This window comes from Delphinapterus leucas, chromosome 8, assembly GCF_059928025.1.
Source record: "Delphinapterus leucas isolate spDelLeu-1000000601 "Yukka" chromosome 8, BTC_Dleu_Yukka2, whole genome shotgun sequence".
Classification (NCBI taxonomy): Eukaryota; Metazoa; Chordata; class Mammalia; order Artiodactyla; family Monodontidae; genus Delphinapterus; species Delphinapterus leucas.
This window is the reverse complement of record NC_143136.1, coordinates 67048724-67064469: the sequence shown is the minus strand read 5'-3', so window position 1 is coordinate 67064469 and position 15746 is coordinate 67048724. Positions and strand designations below refer to the sequence as shown.

General features: G+C 35.1%; 1 protein-coding gene across 1 annotated transcript in view; it reads right to left on the bottom strand.

Annotated features, from left to right (window-relative positions):
- Positions 1 to 14276, bottom strand: part of SLC38A11 (solute carrier family 38 member 11) — a 48373-nt gene extending 34097 nt beyond the window's left edge. The window contains exons 1-5 of the mRNA XM_022569917.3: positions 14202 to 14276; positions 7922 to 8056; positions 6984 to 7049; positions 4767 to 4873; positions 2688 to 2767 (exon numbers count right to left, since the gene is read on the bottom strand). Coding sequence (XP_022425625.2) covers positions 2688 to 2767; positions 4767 to 4873; positions 6984 to 7049; positions 7922 to 8056; positions 14202 to 14262 — 449 coding nt within the window. The 5' untranslated portion in view covers positions 14263 to 14276. The remainder of the gene's footprint in view (positions 1 to 2687; positions 2768 to 4766; positions 4874 to 6983; positions 7050 to 7921; positions 8057 to 14201) is intronic.
- Positions 14277 to 15746: the final 1470 nt, after the last annotated feature.

Here is a 15746-nt window from a genome sequence, read left to right as displayed (position 1 = left end):
TTGTATATAGAAGACACTGAAAAAAATAACTGAAGGATGAATCATGAAAAATAACGACACAACAGTAACTAAAATAACAAAATCTCTGGCCTATTTTTAGAAATGTGTCAGTTAAAATGTGTACTCATGATTTTAATCTCTTCAAACCAAGAGGCTCTAGATCTTTGTTCACAAACTCAAAACCATTAAGTAATAAATCCAGTTGCCTGACCCCTACATCAATTCCTTCAGAATCTCTGCAAGTAGGGCCCTGGCATCAGCATTTTTTAAAGCTACTCAGGTAATTCTAATGTGAAGCCAGAGTTGAAAATCATTGCTTTAAACTGTTCTGCTTGGGCTCAACTAATGGCTTATTTATTTACTTCTAACTTTTAGCTGCTTGCTTTTTTTTCCCTCAATATTCCCTCATAGTACTCTATTTCCCAAATCTATTAACACCTTTTATTATAACTTGATTTATTCTCTACATGATAAAGGCTTCAATTAAAATAGTTCTGGCTTATAAAAGTAAAAATTTTAAGCAAAAATTATTAGTGTATTTTGTTCAATACACTTATTAGCCTTTCGTTGCTGTGAATTCAGCTTTTGAAAACCAGAGCCGAATACAGTACCAATATTATAGATGTTAAATACATCTAGTAGAATTTAATATGTGTTTTTGTGCTTTTAAGCTTACCTTTCCCAGGCCTGTAATGCCTTTTACACCCTTATCTATCTGGAAAGATTCAGATTCCTCTTTCAAAACGTCCAGATCATATTTCTCCTCCTCTAGGAAGCCTTCCTTAATTCAGACTATCAAGAACTCTCTTCTTCGGCGCTGACACTGCCCCTCATTTATGCTTCTATTTTGCACTCCTAATACTGTATTGTCATTTCTTTTTCTTTTTTGTTTTTAAAAATAAATCCCTCATCCATAGTTGATCGTGAACAATGTGCAGTAAGTGCTGCACAGCAAAATAGTTAGAAGCCATAGGTACTCAATAAGTGTTTACTAGATGAAGGAATAAATGGCCATATTGAAGTGAACCAGGTACATTTCAAAAACACTATCGCTATGGACTGAATTGTGCTCCCCACAAAATTCAGGTTGAAGCCCTAACCCAAATTCGTGATGGTATGTAAGGATGAGGACTTTGGGAGATAATTAGGTTTAGAAGAGGTCATGAGGGTAGGACACTCTTACTGGGATTAGTGCCTGTGTAAGAGGAGACACCAGAGAGCTTGCTGTCTCTCCCTCTGTCTGCCACATGAGGGCACAGCAGGAAGGCAGGCATCTGCAAGTCAGGAAGAAATCCCTCACCAGAACCCAACCAAGCTGCCAGCCTGCAGAACTATGAGAAAATAAATATCTGTTGTTCATGTCACCCAGTCTGTAGTACTTTGTTCCAGCAGGCCAAACTGACTAATACAACTATGAACTGGGATTAAGTTATTTGAAGATAACATTAATATAAACATTACAGATATTTATGCTATCTCCTTTTATTGAAAACCTTAAAAAAAGTTTTTTTTTTTATAGAAAAGACCATATGAAATGTAGTTAGTCTAGATATTTCGTACTTCCTTTCAAATAAATTTAAGGCATAATTTTTGGTATTTTCCTGGTAAATTAAGAAGCCTGACATAAGTCATATATAGTGGAAGATGAAGTGATTTTGCAGAACAATGTTCAGTAGGAAAAAAATAAGTTACCTGGGGGATGGCATTATAAATTATAGCTATTCACCAAGTTTCTTTTTTTCCTCACAGATAACAACTGAAGACCCAGCATGTTCCTTGCACTATGTTAGAGACTGTCTTAATTTTATTTGTCTTATGTAGGATAAAGAAAATATTTAAGGTGTCATGGAAACTCCATAATGTATTATTTATTAATTTATTCAACAAATAGTTATTGTGCATTGTGGGAACCCAATTTTGTGTTTAAAGCTATTTTAAGCTAGTTTCATTACGGCATTCTCTTGGGACTGTGGATACAAACTACCCAGTCCTTATCTGATAAATCTATTCTATAATCAAAGCATAAGAACTGTGTGGTTTAGATCAGTAGAATCTCTACTTTGAATTTCACGGCTAAGTAACATTTTTAAAATTTGTGGAACCAATGCCAAGTTCCCAACATTTTATTTGGCCAAATAATAATGTAAAAAACAAATAAATATCATTACCAACTATCACTGTGAGTTCACAAATGACAAAGCATTTTAACACAATTAAAGAATATAATCTTAGTAGAGAATAAAGGGTGGTTTTCAAGGTGACCACATTTCATTAAATAGAGAAAAACATCCACTATATTCTTTACTCTTCTCATTTCAACCTAGACTGGTGAAAACTTTGTTAAGAACAAATCAATCTGTGAGATAGATACAGAAATTTCTACCTTCTACCATTTCTCCTCTTTCTGCCATCTACCACTTCTCTACCTTGTTCCTATTTCTCACTATTCAAAATCCCTTCCTTATTTTAACTCTTTAGGCAGGCCATTAAAATAATAAGCAATCTCAGTTTAATCCCATCAGCTACTACTTAAACGTAATTATTTTCTCTCATTTTGTCAAATACTGAAGATAAATGATGCTTCTGGTACCATTATAACTTTATGTTTCTGCATTTATAATATATCATATGAACATCTGAATGATGGGTATAAATCAAATATCAACCAATGAAGCAACAAAACTTACATGTGTGGACCCAATGAAACTACCCTTGCCATTACAATTCCAAGAATCAGAGTTGTTAAAACCGTAGAAATAAGAGAGATCTGAAAAAGAAAATGTAAAGATATATGGTCAGTTTAGAATAGAGACAATTTTATTGAAAATATTAGGTGATTCACTTTTTACTTGAGTAAACTTATGTACAGTTTTTAAAATACAATTCTTTAGTAGTTTATTCTTACAGATTGGTATTGATAATCTAAGGCAGGTAAATTTTTTTATCAGATCTTAGTCTTAGTTCTTTTCCCCCCAAATAGAACAAGTACCAAATATGACTATTTCATAAAGGGAAATTATGTTTTCATTTTTCTTCAGGTTTTATTTTAGTGTTGACTTGTGCTTTTTTCTATCTATAATTGCTTCTTGCTTCTGTCGTTATCCTACCCTGCCCCTTCCTATACAACGTCCCCCCACCCACTCACACACATTTTGGGATGCCTCTGCTTTTTCCTTGCTGCTTTCTAGCTCTATTAAGTCTAATTTTCCTCTGTGGTTTTGTCCTTTGGTCTGTGTTTCTAGAGTCTTCTCTGCTACTTCCTCTCTCTTCTGTCACTATTTTAACTGGTTACAATATAAACTGGTCTGTGTGTATATGTGTCCTTTGCACTCTTAACATTAAATCTGTGTTCTACTCTTAATTTTTTAAATGGATAAGCACAATTTAGAAATTTTTGTCTGATAAGAAAAATATAAAATTGCTTTTATTTCATTTGATTGTCATTAATCTTGTTTCCTGGGTTGTTAGCTTTTAACTAGAGAGAAGGTTCTATTATAAGTCCTCTGATCCACTGAGATATTGGGAAAGAATCCGGTCACATAGCTAGAAAGTGGCCAGTGGGGAACTCAGATGCTCAGCCTGACTCCAGATCAGTGTTTTCTAACTACTCTGCTTTGCTCATGGGAGATTTATTTAAATACATCAATATGACATTTTTAAGGGACACTTAGGGTCAAAATGTTCAAGTATTAGTAATATGATGGAATATTAGCTTTCTTTTCATAAATGCCTTGTCTTTCGCTCTCAGAAGGAAGCATTTATGTCTACATTGAGCATGTGGAATGGAAAACAGTTCAGACATTTCAGAAAATTCACCAAAAAAGTTCCTTTTAATACACTTCAGTTTATTTCTGGATGCCTGTTATGGAAGGAAGGAGCATGGTCAGAAAACTCTGGAATATCATCCCCATTCTCAGCTCTACCTGGAAGAAGGGGCTTCATCACTGTGGATACACATGAAACATCACAGTGAAAAGTAAAATTAATTAACTGTTGGATTTTTCAAAATAGAATGTAAAAACACATGAATAACTTAAAAAAATTTTTTTTTATCAGAATGTTTGGCATAATGAGGATGCAACACCAATAATATTCTGAGTAAAACACAAACACTTCATGAGAGTAAGGAAATAAAATACAGCCAGATAAAGGCTAATGCATGCAGATAAGCATATGTGGTGAGTTGAATACGTACTTGGTTGGTTTCATTAGAAATAAATCACCATTTCTCTTTAGCAATAAGAATCATAAATACTGGCCAAATTCTCAACAATTAATCAATCAAATATTGACATTTAAATTCACTGGATAAAAAATGGGCACAATAGACATTGTAATTTACAAAAAAATTTTAAGCCAATGAAGTGATTCATTCTTACTTCATTAAAGTTAATGTAATTTTAAATTGTTTAAATGACTATCTACAAAGAATGATAGAAAATAGACTAGATTTTTCAGTAAACAGACTTGGTTTAAATAGAGTTCTTTATATTTTCTAAAATTAAAGTGTGCTGTGTCAGAGTGTCTACCTTAAAAAAAGAAAACAAAGGACCTATTTATTTCATAGTCATCAAGTATTTAACCATCAGTTCCCCCAAATAAGATAAAATATCAAACATAGTTTACTCCAATACAATTATAAGTAAACTAAAAGAAACTAAAGATGAATACTGTAATTAAGAACTTGGCCATAGAGATAGTAGTTTGACAAAATTAATGCAGGTAACAAAGTGCATTTCTTTGCCTATTTAGAATGTAAAAATTACCTTTCCAAGTTTCGCTATATCTCGATACAAGGACAAAGGCAGAGTAAAGGCAACAGTGGAAAGCACAATAATGAAATGGTGACCAATAAGCAAGTTTTCAGGATCAACTAAAACACAATAAATATTATAAAGTGTTTATGAGTAACACCAGTGACACAAGTAGTCAAATATTTAATTAAAAAATGACTTAATACAAAGCGCTACATAAATGACAATTTTGAATAAATTCCATAGAACCATGGAAAAACAGAAATAATTCACAAAAAATGTAAATACAAAATAGCTTAAGGATGAACCTATAATTCAAATAATGTTATAATATTTTGCATTCAAATTATTTTAGTAGCCTCTGCATCAGTTTTCCTGCTTCTTCCTTCCTTTGTCCCCTTAGTGTATTTTTTTTTTTTTTTTTTTGCGATACGTGGGCCTCTCACTGCTGTGCCCCCTCCCGTTGCGGAGCACAGGCTCCGGACGCGCAGGCTCAGCGGCCATGGCTCACGGGCCCAGCCGCTCCGCAGCATGTGGGATCTTCCCGGACCGGGGCACGAACCCATGTACCCTGCAACGGCAGGTGGACTCTCAACCACTGCGCCACCAGGGAAGCCGCCTTAGTGTATATTTTTAACCTAGAAACTACAGAGATCCTTTCCAAAGGCTAAAGTCATTATGTCACTCCTTGTTCTAAACCCTCTAATGGCAAAACCCTTCATTCATAAAGTAAGCAACATGGGGACATAGTATGTTCTATGGCTTTTTTTTTCTCTAACTTCTGTATTCCAGAGAGACTTGATCAGTACAACTTAAGATTTCAAACCTCAAGGTTTTGATAAAAATATTGACTATATTTCTACCCTTCTATTGAGAAAGAAGTGATTTCCCTGAAGGAAAGCAGACAAAGCAACTTTTTGGATAGGGAAGATGTCATAGGGAAGCTGCTGAAACCTGGTATTCACTGCAGACTCTTGGCTATCAAAACAAGGAAATAATAGAGTGTGTGTGTGTGTGTGTGTGTGTGTGTGTGTGCATGTGAGAGAGAGAGAGATCAAATACAAACAAAATTTGTAAACATAAAATAAAACATACTTACAAGGATTTATATATATATATATATTTAAAGCTGTGCTAACTTTAGTATTCACTTTAGGAGCTATGTATCTATTCCAATAAAGACACTATTGTTTAAATTTTTAGCTCATATTGAATTCCTTCAGAGATCATGTGATTATACTTTTGAAATGTCCTCAGTGGTACCAAGTCTTTGTGCATTAATTTCTGCAAAATCTAAAATCTGTAGAAGCCAAGTCTGTCAAATAAGTAAGTGAATGTGGTAAAAAACAAAAACAAAAACAAAAAAAGAGAGGCTTCCCTGGTGGCACAGTGGTTGAGAGTCCGTTTGCCGATGCAGGGGACGCAGGTTCGTGCCCCGGTCCGGGAAGATTCCACATGCCACAGAGCGGCTGGGCCCGTGAGCCATGGCCGCTGAGCCTGCGCGTCCGGAGCCTGTGCTCCGCAACGGGAGAGGCCACAACAGTGAGAGGCCCGCATACCGCAAAAAAAAAAAAAAAAAAAAAATATATATATATATATACTGTATTAGTTTTCTATACTAAGTGAAAGAGGCCAGACCCAAAAGGCTAGCTCCTATAAGATGCCATTTATTTGACATTCTGGGAAAAGCAAAAGTAGGAAGAGAAATCAGATCAGTGGTTCCCTAAGGCTGGAGATGAGAGAAAGTTTGACTACAAAGGGGAATGAGGAAAATCTGGGGGGATAATGGAATGGTTCTGTATTTTGATTGTGGCTGTGGTTATATGACTATATGCATGTGTCAAAACTCATAGGACTATATATTAAAAAGGGTTAATTTTACTATATTAAATTGTACCTTAATACAAATAATGGGGACAAAGATTAGCTTGCTTATTTAAGAAATGATGTAGTATAAACACTACATGAAAAAATGATACTACAGAGAGTTAGTGATACATAAGATATTTAAAATATAAAGTATTTTAATTATATAAATAATAATTTTTAAACAGCTAAATTAGAAATAAACTATATATAAGAGATTAATACTTTAGGATCAGATTGGATCATGGATATTACTGGATATTTGAAGTCATCCAATTCCTCCACTTGCAAATATTTTATTTTTAAGTTATTATGAATCACATTAACTATGAAAAACTATATAAAATAAACATACTGACTTACCTCCAGGGATTCTTTGGAAAACTTTGCTCAAAGTATCTCCAGTTATTATGTTGTAACTTATCATAGCTAAACACATAATTAAAACAATACAGTCACCAACAAGCCATCACATGTTTCATCTTGAATATTTTGAAAGTAATCAGTTATCACTTCCCAAATAGTCTACTTTCAAATATATATTGTGATTACAAATATGTACAACTTTAAAAATAACTAGACAGCAGATTTGTGGGAGAATATCAGTTTGTATTACAAAAAGATTTTCACTTCACAAATTGATTCTTTCCAGAACATCTTTAAATAATAGTGAGTTTTGGTAGTCATTTAAAACGCAATTTGTTTTGTTATTAAAGTTCAGTTTCCAAATACTCTTTAGGAACACATATTTTGCTCAAGGTGCGGAACAATAATAGAAAACTGTCAAGGCTCCAAAATATCACCTCATTTGAAAAAGTAAGATTTTGGAGAAATATATTCTTAGCTTTCTGTAGAGACATAAGAAACTAGTTTGAACAATAGCTTCTGTATTACTTATTTTGAAAATGAAGTCAATTTGGCCATTGATGAACGTTAACATTTTGCTTATTTAAGAAGTGCTGGGTGCAAACTTTAAACAGCACGTTGGCCTTGGACATGACTTCCACAAATCCTTAGGTTTTCAAAAAAATTTTAGCCTTAGAAGAAATCTATCATTCTATTTTTCATCAAGCTAGGGAATCACAAGCATTAACTCAGAATCACGCTCACTTTATTTCAATGAAATACTCAGAAAACTGACCAAAAGGAACAGAAAACAAGGGAAAAATGGCTAAAGATAAACACTTAATGTGGAAACTATTTCAACTACTAGTATTCTTTAATGACTATTAAAACTATTTTATTCAGAAATGGCCGTTTATGAAAATACTTACAATATTCAATTTCACATTCATCCTTACCTATGAAAGGATACAAAAATTGTAGAACAGACAGTAGGAGATATCCTGGAAAGCCAAAAGTTTTATTGACCAAAGACTGGTAAGTGTCTGTCCCAGAGAGGGCCCCTCCTTTTATCAATAAAACAAGGGAAAAGTCTGTGGCAAAAATAACCATTAAACAAATGTCAGATTACATTTAATACAATTTTTTTTTTTTTAGTGTTTTGACTTAAAGAAAAAAAGAACTTTAAAGAAGACTTTAATGCTACAGTAAATTAGCACGGCAAGTCTTACTTTTCATAAAACTTTATCTTTCATAAAACTGTACTGTTTCCAGTTATATATTTTTCAATCGAGATGCAAATAGACTTCATATATCCATGCAATGAACTGGACAGATGAGGGTATGCAGACTAGAGTTAAAGCTTCAATTTTCCATTTTACTTTCTTAACCTAACCAGTGCGATGACTATTAACAGGATGTGGCTCAATTGTCCAAGCAACAGAATGTAGGTAATCCAATATCTCATAGGCGTTCAACGTGTGAAGACCGAGAATAAAATGTGCTAGAAGCATTCAGAAGAAAAAATAGGTTTAGGAGAATCCGATCATTTGTTTTATAACAAAGTACAACTAGTAACTTTATAGTTATTATGGTTTACTTTACTATATTATTATTATAGTTAAGAGAGCACTCTAAGAATTTTTTTTTGAAATTTACATTTTAGAGATTTAAGTTCCATTTTTTTTTAAAAAAACAGAGATGGCCAATTTTCTTTTTGTTTATTTATTTATTTGGCCGCATCGTGTGGCTTGTGGGATCTTAGTACCCTGACCAGGGATTGAACCGTGCCCTTGGCAGTAAGAGCTCGGAGTCCTAACCACTGGAACGCCAGAGAATTCCCAAGTTCCACTTTTAGTGTTGAAATTGAAGACACAAATATACAGAAAATATATAACTAAAAGTCTCTTTCATTTAACCCAATGTTTTTTGAACACCTAGTGAATGACACTGCAGTTGTATTGGGTACACAGCTACATAGAGGGTGTGATTCTTGCTTTTTCTTTTTTCTTGCTCATGCTTCCATCACAGGTGAATTTTTTATCAAGTTATTTGGAAATGTACTAGAATACAAAGAAGAAAATACAAATCATTGCAATGTTGTTTCCACCTTGATTCCCCACCCCCAGTTCACTGAAACTTCTTTTAACAAGTTCATCAATGAGCTCCAAGTTGATAAATCCAATTGATACCTCCTAAATATTAATCATATTTGCTTTTTCAGTAGCATTTTCTCCCTGTTTACCATTCCCTTGTTTCTCAACCATCCTCCCTTGGCCTTTCTGACATCACTTTCTCTTGGATTTCCTCCTATCTTTTGGGCCATTTAGTTTTTCACGTTTCTTTAACTCTCTTCAAACCCTGGATTCTTGGACTTTTTCCTCACTCTTCAAGATGTCCTAATGTGATCCTATTCATGGTCATGCTTTCAATTTTCATAAAGATGTTAGTAACTCCCAAATTTGTACCTCCAGCCCAGATTTCTTCCAAAACTCCAGATTTCTACATCTAGCTGCCTAATAAACATTTTACCTTGAAGACCTCATAGGCATCTTGATTTTAGATGTCCAAATTAGAATTTATATATTTGTTTTGGAACCTGCTTCTGCATTCATATTTCTCCAAACTGTGAATAATATCAAGATAAACTTGAGAATCACACTAGACTTCTCATTATCCATCACCTTGTATTTTCCTTTGGTCACTAAGTCCATTAACCACTGCATCATAAATTATTCAACGATATCTCCTCACTTCTAGTCTCTAACCTGTTTTACTTTAGGGCTTAGGCCTTTATCATTTCTTGCTTGGATTACTGCAAAAACTCCTATTAGTTCTCTCATCCACTATCCCCTCCCTACTAAGACTTTCTTGACCTCCCCCCTGTACCAGATGAATCTGACCACAGCATAAATCTGACCATGTTTTCTGCTTAAAATCCTCCAGGGGAATGCTTTGATGCCTTTGGATAAAAAACAACACTTTTTCATAATTTTTTTTCAGAAAAAAACTGTTTATTAGCTGTGGGATCTTGGATGAAGGACACTGAGTTTCATCTGTAAAGTAAGGCAATACCCCAACCTTGAAGAGTCTATGAGGATGATGATGTTTAAATGCCTACCACAATGCTTGGCACACTATGGAGGCTAAATGAATGAGAACTCATGCTATTTTTAGTTATCTTCTATAGGCTGTGTGTTGCGGTGGAAAAACATTGTATTTGGAGTCTGATGATAATGATGGTAACGATGATAAAAACCACAAAAACAATAGCAAATACTTCACAACACTTTCTGTCTGCCAGACCTTTTTCTAAATGCTTTATGTATATTTACGTGTTTAATCATCACAACAGCCCTAAGTAGGTGCCATTATGATCCTCCATTTGATAGATGAGAAAAGTGAGGCACAGAAGCTTAAGTAAATTGCTAAATTTCACAGAATAAAGGAGAGACAGGACTCAGACCCTGGTAGTCTAGCTCCAGAATCCATGCATTTAACCAAAATCTCAACTCTGTTGCCAGTAACTGCAGACCTTGGGCAAATCATGTTAACCTACTGGTCTCAATTTCCTCCTCCATAAAAAGTAGAACATGAATACCTACTTTATGGAGTCAGAAGGATTAAGTATAGTGGCTGCATTATGCTTAGCATCTAGCCAGTCTTCAGGAAATGGTAATGATTATCATTACATGGGAGCCTTCAAAAATGCCTCTGCAAACCTAACTTCATCTCTTTCCACTTACCAACATCAACCCTATACTTTAGCCAGGCTGAATCACTTACATAGTTCTCTCTTGCATTTCCACATTACCATCTGCTTGGAGTACCCTTCCATTTTCTTTGCTCTCTCACATTTTTTCATAAACAGTCAGTGAAGCTGTCTTTTCCTCCCCAAAACATGTCTGCTCCTTTAAGGCTGGATTAAATGCCAGTATCCCTATTATCATGCACATATTTGTATTATGGTATTTTTCATGAAGTATTATAATTATGTGTGGTTTTTTCTGCCTAACATACTACAATGTGAGCTTCATGTGGGCAGGAATAATGCTATCATTGTTATCATTGTTATAATGGCAGCAGTGTCAGTAAATATCTGTTGAATGAATCAGTGATCAATAAAGCAGGATTGCTAGGTGTCTATATATCTGATTCAAATGTAATATGATAAATGACTTAATAAATATATTTTAAAATATTCTGCAAGCACAAATGACATAGTAATTCATCCTACATCCTTTGTTTAAAACTAGGAAAAGCTTCACAGAAGAGTTGAGTAGTGCCTTGAAGGATAAACAGGATTTCACCAGGTAGAGAAGAAAAAAAAAATGTCAAGCAGGGGGACTATCTATGGGAAGTCAGTGTGAAGGTATATTCTACATGTGGGTAATGGAATAGTCCAGAATGGCTAAAACATAAGTCCCACACAGGGCAGTGTCGGTGACAGGGTGAAAGAGAGGTCATATTAGTGGGAGATAAGACCAGAAATGCAGACTGTGGCCAAACCATGAAAGAATTTAAATGCAATAAATTTTTTTCTGTTGTCATTATAGAGTCTTGGAACGTTTTGACTGGGGGAATATCAGATCAGGCTGAGGTTTCATAAAGATAACTTTTGCAGTAATAGTGAGGACGGATCAGAAAGCAAAAGACAGATACTAAAGGCAGGAAAACTAAAAAGCAACTTATTGGCCAAGGAAGAGAATCAGTGAGGACTGGAGTAACAGGGGGTAACCAATTTCACAGATGTTGTAAAGTTTTGGTGAAGAACTGTATGCTTGGGATGAGACTGCTGAATTGTACAGCAGTTCAAAATGTACTGCTTAAAAGTAACAATTTGCTAAGAATTTTAGTCAATAACAAATGCTATACGGGCTACAGATAAAGCTCTCAAAAGTTTTAGGAATCTCAAATATCACTATAACATTTTGATCTCCCTTTAAATGTACTGTATGCAAATTTTAGATAATCCATGAATGAGTGTACGTTATTTAACAGGAACATTTTCTTTTACATCATTATGTATACTTGGACAATAAAAATTATTTTACTCTAATCAACAAATATGAGAACCTTAAAGTAAATTAAAATAAAATCATTTGCTGTAAATATTTACAATTCTTTCTTGTTCTCCAACATTTCACAAACATGAAAACAGAACTTAGAAACACTACTTGTTGAACTGGACATAACTCATTAAAAAGACAAAGGCCTTAAAAAGACAAAAGAATAATTGTAGAGACAAACAACTGTATAATTAGTGTCAATTTAAAGAACAATTCAATATTATAACCCTACTTGTAGATTTTGCTCTTAAAATCCTAATTAAGGAACAAAATGAATCACAGTCTATAATTATTCTTTGTGTCTGTGTGGTCATCCTTAATTTATCAAAATTATTTAAGGATTTTCATCATGCAGCCAAATTACTGAGTAACTAATTTCTGCTGATTAGTTGCAACATATGACTTTGCAAAGGACTGCTCACAGACATTGCTGTAGATTTACGTAGAGCATCAGTTGAGAGAGTTATTCACATTATGATCTATGTATGTATAATGTGACTTGGCTTTAAGAAACTATTCATTCTCCTTAATTATTGATGGAATCCTTAGGTGATATATATTTTTAAATGCTTTCTGTCTACTGGTTTACAATGTGTGTACATGTTCATAATGCACTTAAACAAGCCATGGTTATTATGCCTGGGAGGAAATTAATTATTTGTCAGTACTGATTGACTGGAAAACAGGAAATTAAAAACGACAAGGGTAAATCCTTGAATAGGGTTTTTGAGTGTGATAAATGTGTTCATAAATAAAATACACTTTTTAAGCACCAGCAACTCTGAATAAGCACAAAGTCACAGATTCCACATTACTAAATTATGGGTCTTAAGCTACAAATTAAGAGCCGTAGAAGCTAAAAGCATCTTAGGTTTAGGGAGTGGTGGGTGGTGAGAAGCAGGGAGGAAGGGAGTTGAGGGCCTCTGCAGCTCTGACTCTGGTACCTGCTGCATGCTTTACTTTCTTCCTGAGCCTGAGGAAAAACAGCTGAGTTACAGGCTGATTTTGGAAGCCTGAGATTTTATGAGGGATCGCATCTTAGTCAGAGTCTCTAGAAGGAGAGCTGAGACAGAGATTCTTAGGCAAGAGATTTGAGGGAGTGCTCTTAGGAGAAGGGGAGTGAAAAGATAGGGCAGGGGAACAGCTCACCAGGACTCAATCTCGGGGGAGAGCAGCTGCAGCCCAATCCCTGCAGTGGTGGCGCTCTGGAGCTCCAACTGCCCCGCACATTTGTCCCTCCCAGAGGCAAGGAGGACAGCTTTGGGGTTTCCGTTACTCAGTCTTTGGGGAAATGGTGGCTGGGGTTCATAACCTCACAGGAAGGTGATACTGTTAAGGCCCAGGTCGCCACTCTGGAGCAGGGGACAGCTGAGGTGTTTTGTATTACCTGGTAAAGGGCATCTAGGTGATCACACATAGCAGCCCCCTAGCAGCAACCACTGCAGTGGGTGTCTGTTTGTGATTGCTGCCTCTTTCACAGTGATACTAAGGTAGAGGAAAGACCTTGTGTTTGCCTTGAGGTGAACTGGGGGGACGACAGGGCAGGGGTGAGAACAACAGGAAGAGAAGATGATTAGGAGTTGTAAAGCCTGCACTTAGATGGGGGAATGGGTGTGAATGAACATGTTACACGGAAAGCGGGAAGCAGAACAGAAGAAGCGATACAGAAGCACCTTATTGCTGCCCTTGAAGACAGTGGCAGGCAGGAGGCTGGGCAGGCAGGGTAAGGTGGGGAGGGAGTGGGGATCCCTGCTGGTTGAGCACTGGGGCTCTTGGTGCCACCTGCACAAACAGAGCTCAAAAAGGTTGTTCATCTGTGTGCACCTGCCCGAGGTTTTTGTGGGAAAGGAAACCCTGATGTCTGCATTTTCAGAGTACGGTCTTGGCCTTAATCAGTCTTTAAAGTGACTTCTCTACCACGTTTGGCATAAAGTGAAAAGGCACATGAAAAGGATTTAGGCTTGGTAATATATAATGCTTTTCTAATCTGTTCAGAGGATTAGCAAGGAAAGTAAATATCCTCAGATACAAATGTTTAAATTCTTTAGGATTCTTTGATGCACTTTTTAATTAGGAAATTCAACTACAGGGCGTGTGTGTGTGTGTGTTTGTGTACAACAGTCATTGCACAATTTAAATTGCAGGAATAATCAATTACATAGCATTTTACCTGTAACATATGAAACCCAGAATAAAAGCAATATTCCCAGAGGAAAGCCAGCTTGCTTCATTGAATAAGGCAATCCTGGAAAAAACATAAAATGTCCCACCCATCACATTAATAAAACATATGGAAACACGGAAGTTTCCCCCCAATTTCTGTATATAATAGGCTAAGTAAATTGACATATTTATATGACATGTTTTAAACAGTGTATATGAATACTGAAATTAAATGTTAGCATATTAACACCTATTTCAGAATAAAATGTTGTAAGTTAAGGGCATGTCAAGTGAGCAAGTTTATGAGGTGGAAAAAGAAGAGTAAGAAAGCATCAAATGAAAAACAGATGACAGTTCACACAAATAATGTTCCCTTCAGGGTGAGGGGGACATATGACCTAGAATATGTGGAGAGTAATGACCCAGAGCTCTCCTTATGTGCTGGCTGGGAAAACAGAGATGATAACAAGAGTATAGAAGGGTTATGAGATATGAGGAAAGACCAACCCTGCGGTCAAAATGGGCAACTCTGTAGGAAAAGGAGAGGAAAATGAGAAGGCAAAAGTATTTTTTATAAAGCTGAAAGGAGTATGTAATGTTATTTCTTACGAATCTTTTTTGGAAATGGGCAATTTTAGATTATGGACAATGAAACATTTAAAATAAAATGTACTTAAAATAATTCCACCCAGAATATTTATTCTCTGAAAACTTTCCCCTTTCAAAAATCTGCTGAGCCTAATTAAGAAGTACTTTTTAAGTTGACATGAATCAGCTTAAAGTGTTCATATCAGGAATTAACTCTGGAATTCGGCCTACACCTCTATGGTACATGGAGACTGAATTTCAAAAAAGTCTTTACGCCTACTTGCTACTACTTTGCCTCAGGTCCCTACAGTTTATTTACCATTTGAAAAAAAAAATTGTCTGTATATGGAAAGTAAAATCAAGAAATACATCAACTTGTGAAAGTTAAGAAAAGTAACTCAATCCAGATGACTGAGACTAAAATGTCATAACTTTACAGGAAAAAGTAATATTCTCAATGAGTATTTGCAGGATTTTGTTTTGTCCTTGCTTTTTCTTAAATTGGATGTTTCAGATAACAAAAGCACTGAAAAGATAACTGCCTTTATTATTATAACGCAATGCACTTAATTTTTTCTGAACTTTTCCTTTGCTTCAAATTGGGAAAATATGAGAGGCTCATTTCTTTCAATTCTGATTATTTGGCTCCTTTGTTTTAAAAAATCATTTAAAAAACCATTTCTATTTATTGATTAAATTATATTTACAATTGATATATCATAATAAGTTTGTACTTTAAAATTTAATACTCTATAAATGGGTAAGGAAATATTACGTGGATTTGATTCTTCACGATTGTTATGTTTTCACATTAAACTTTTGTATCTCCAATATTTGCAAGTATCTGGAGGTTCTACACCTCTAGAAGGTTATGGAAAGGTGATTCAAGTAATGGTTGGCCACTCCAGGAACAGGGAAAAAAGTAAATTAGGTAACATTATCACTTGACCATGCAGCCTATGAA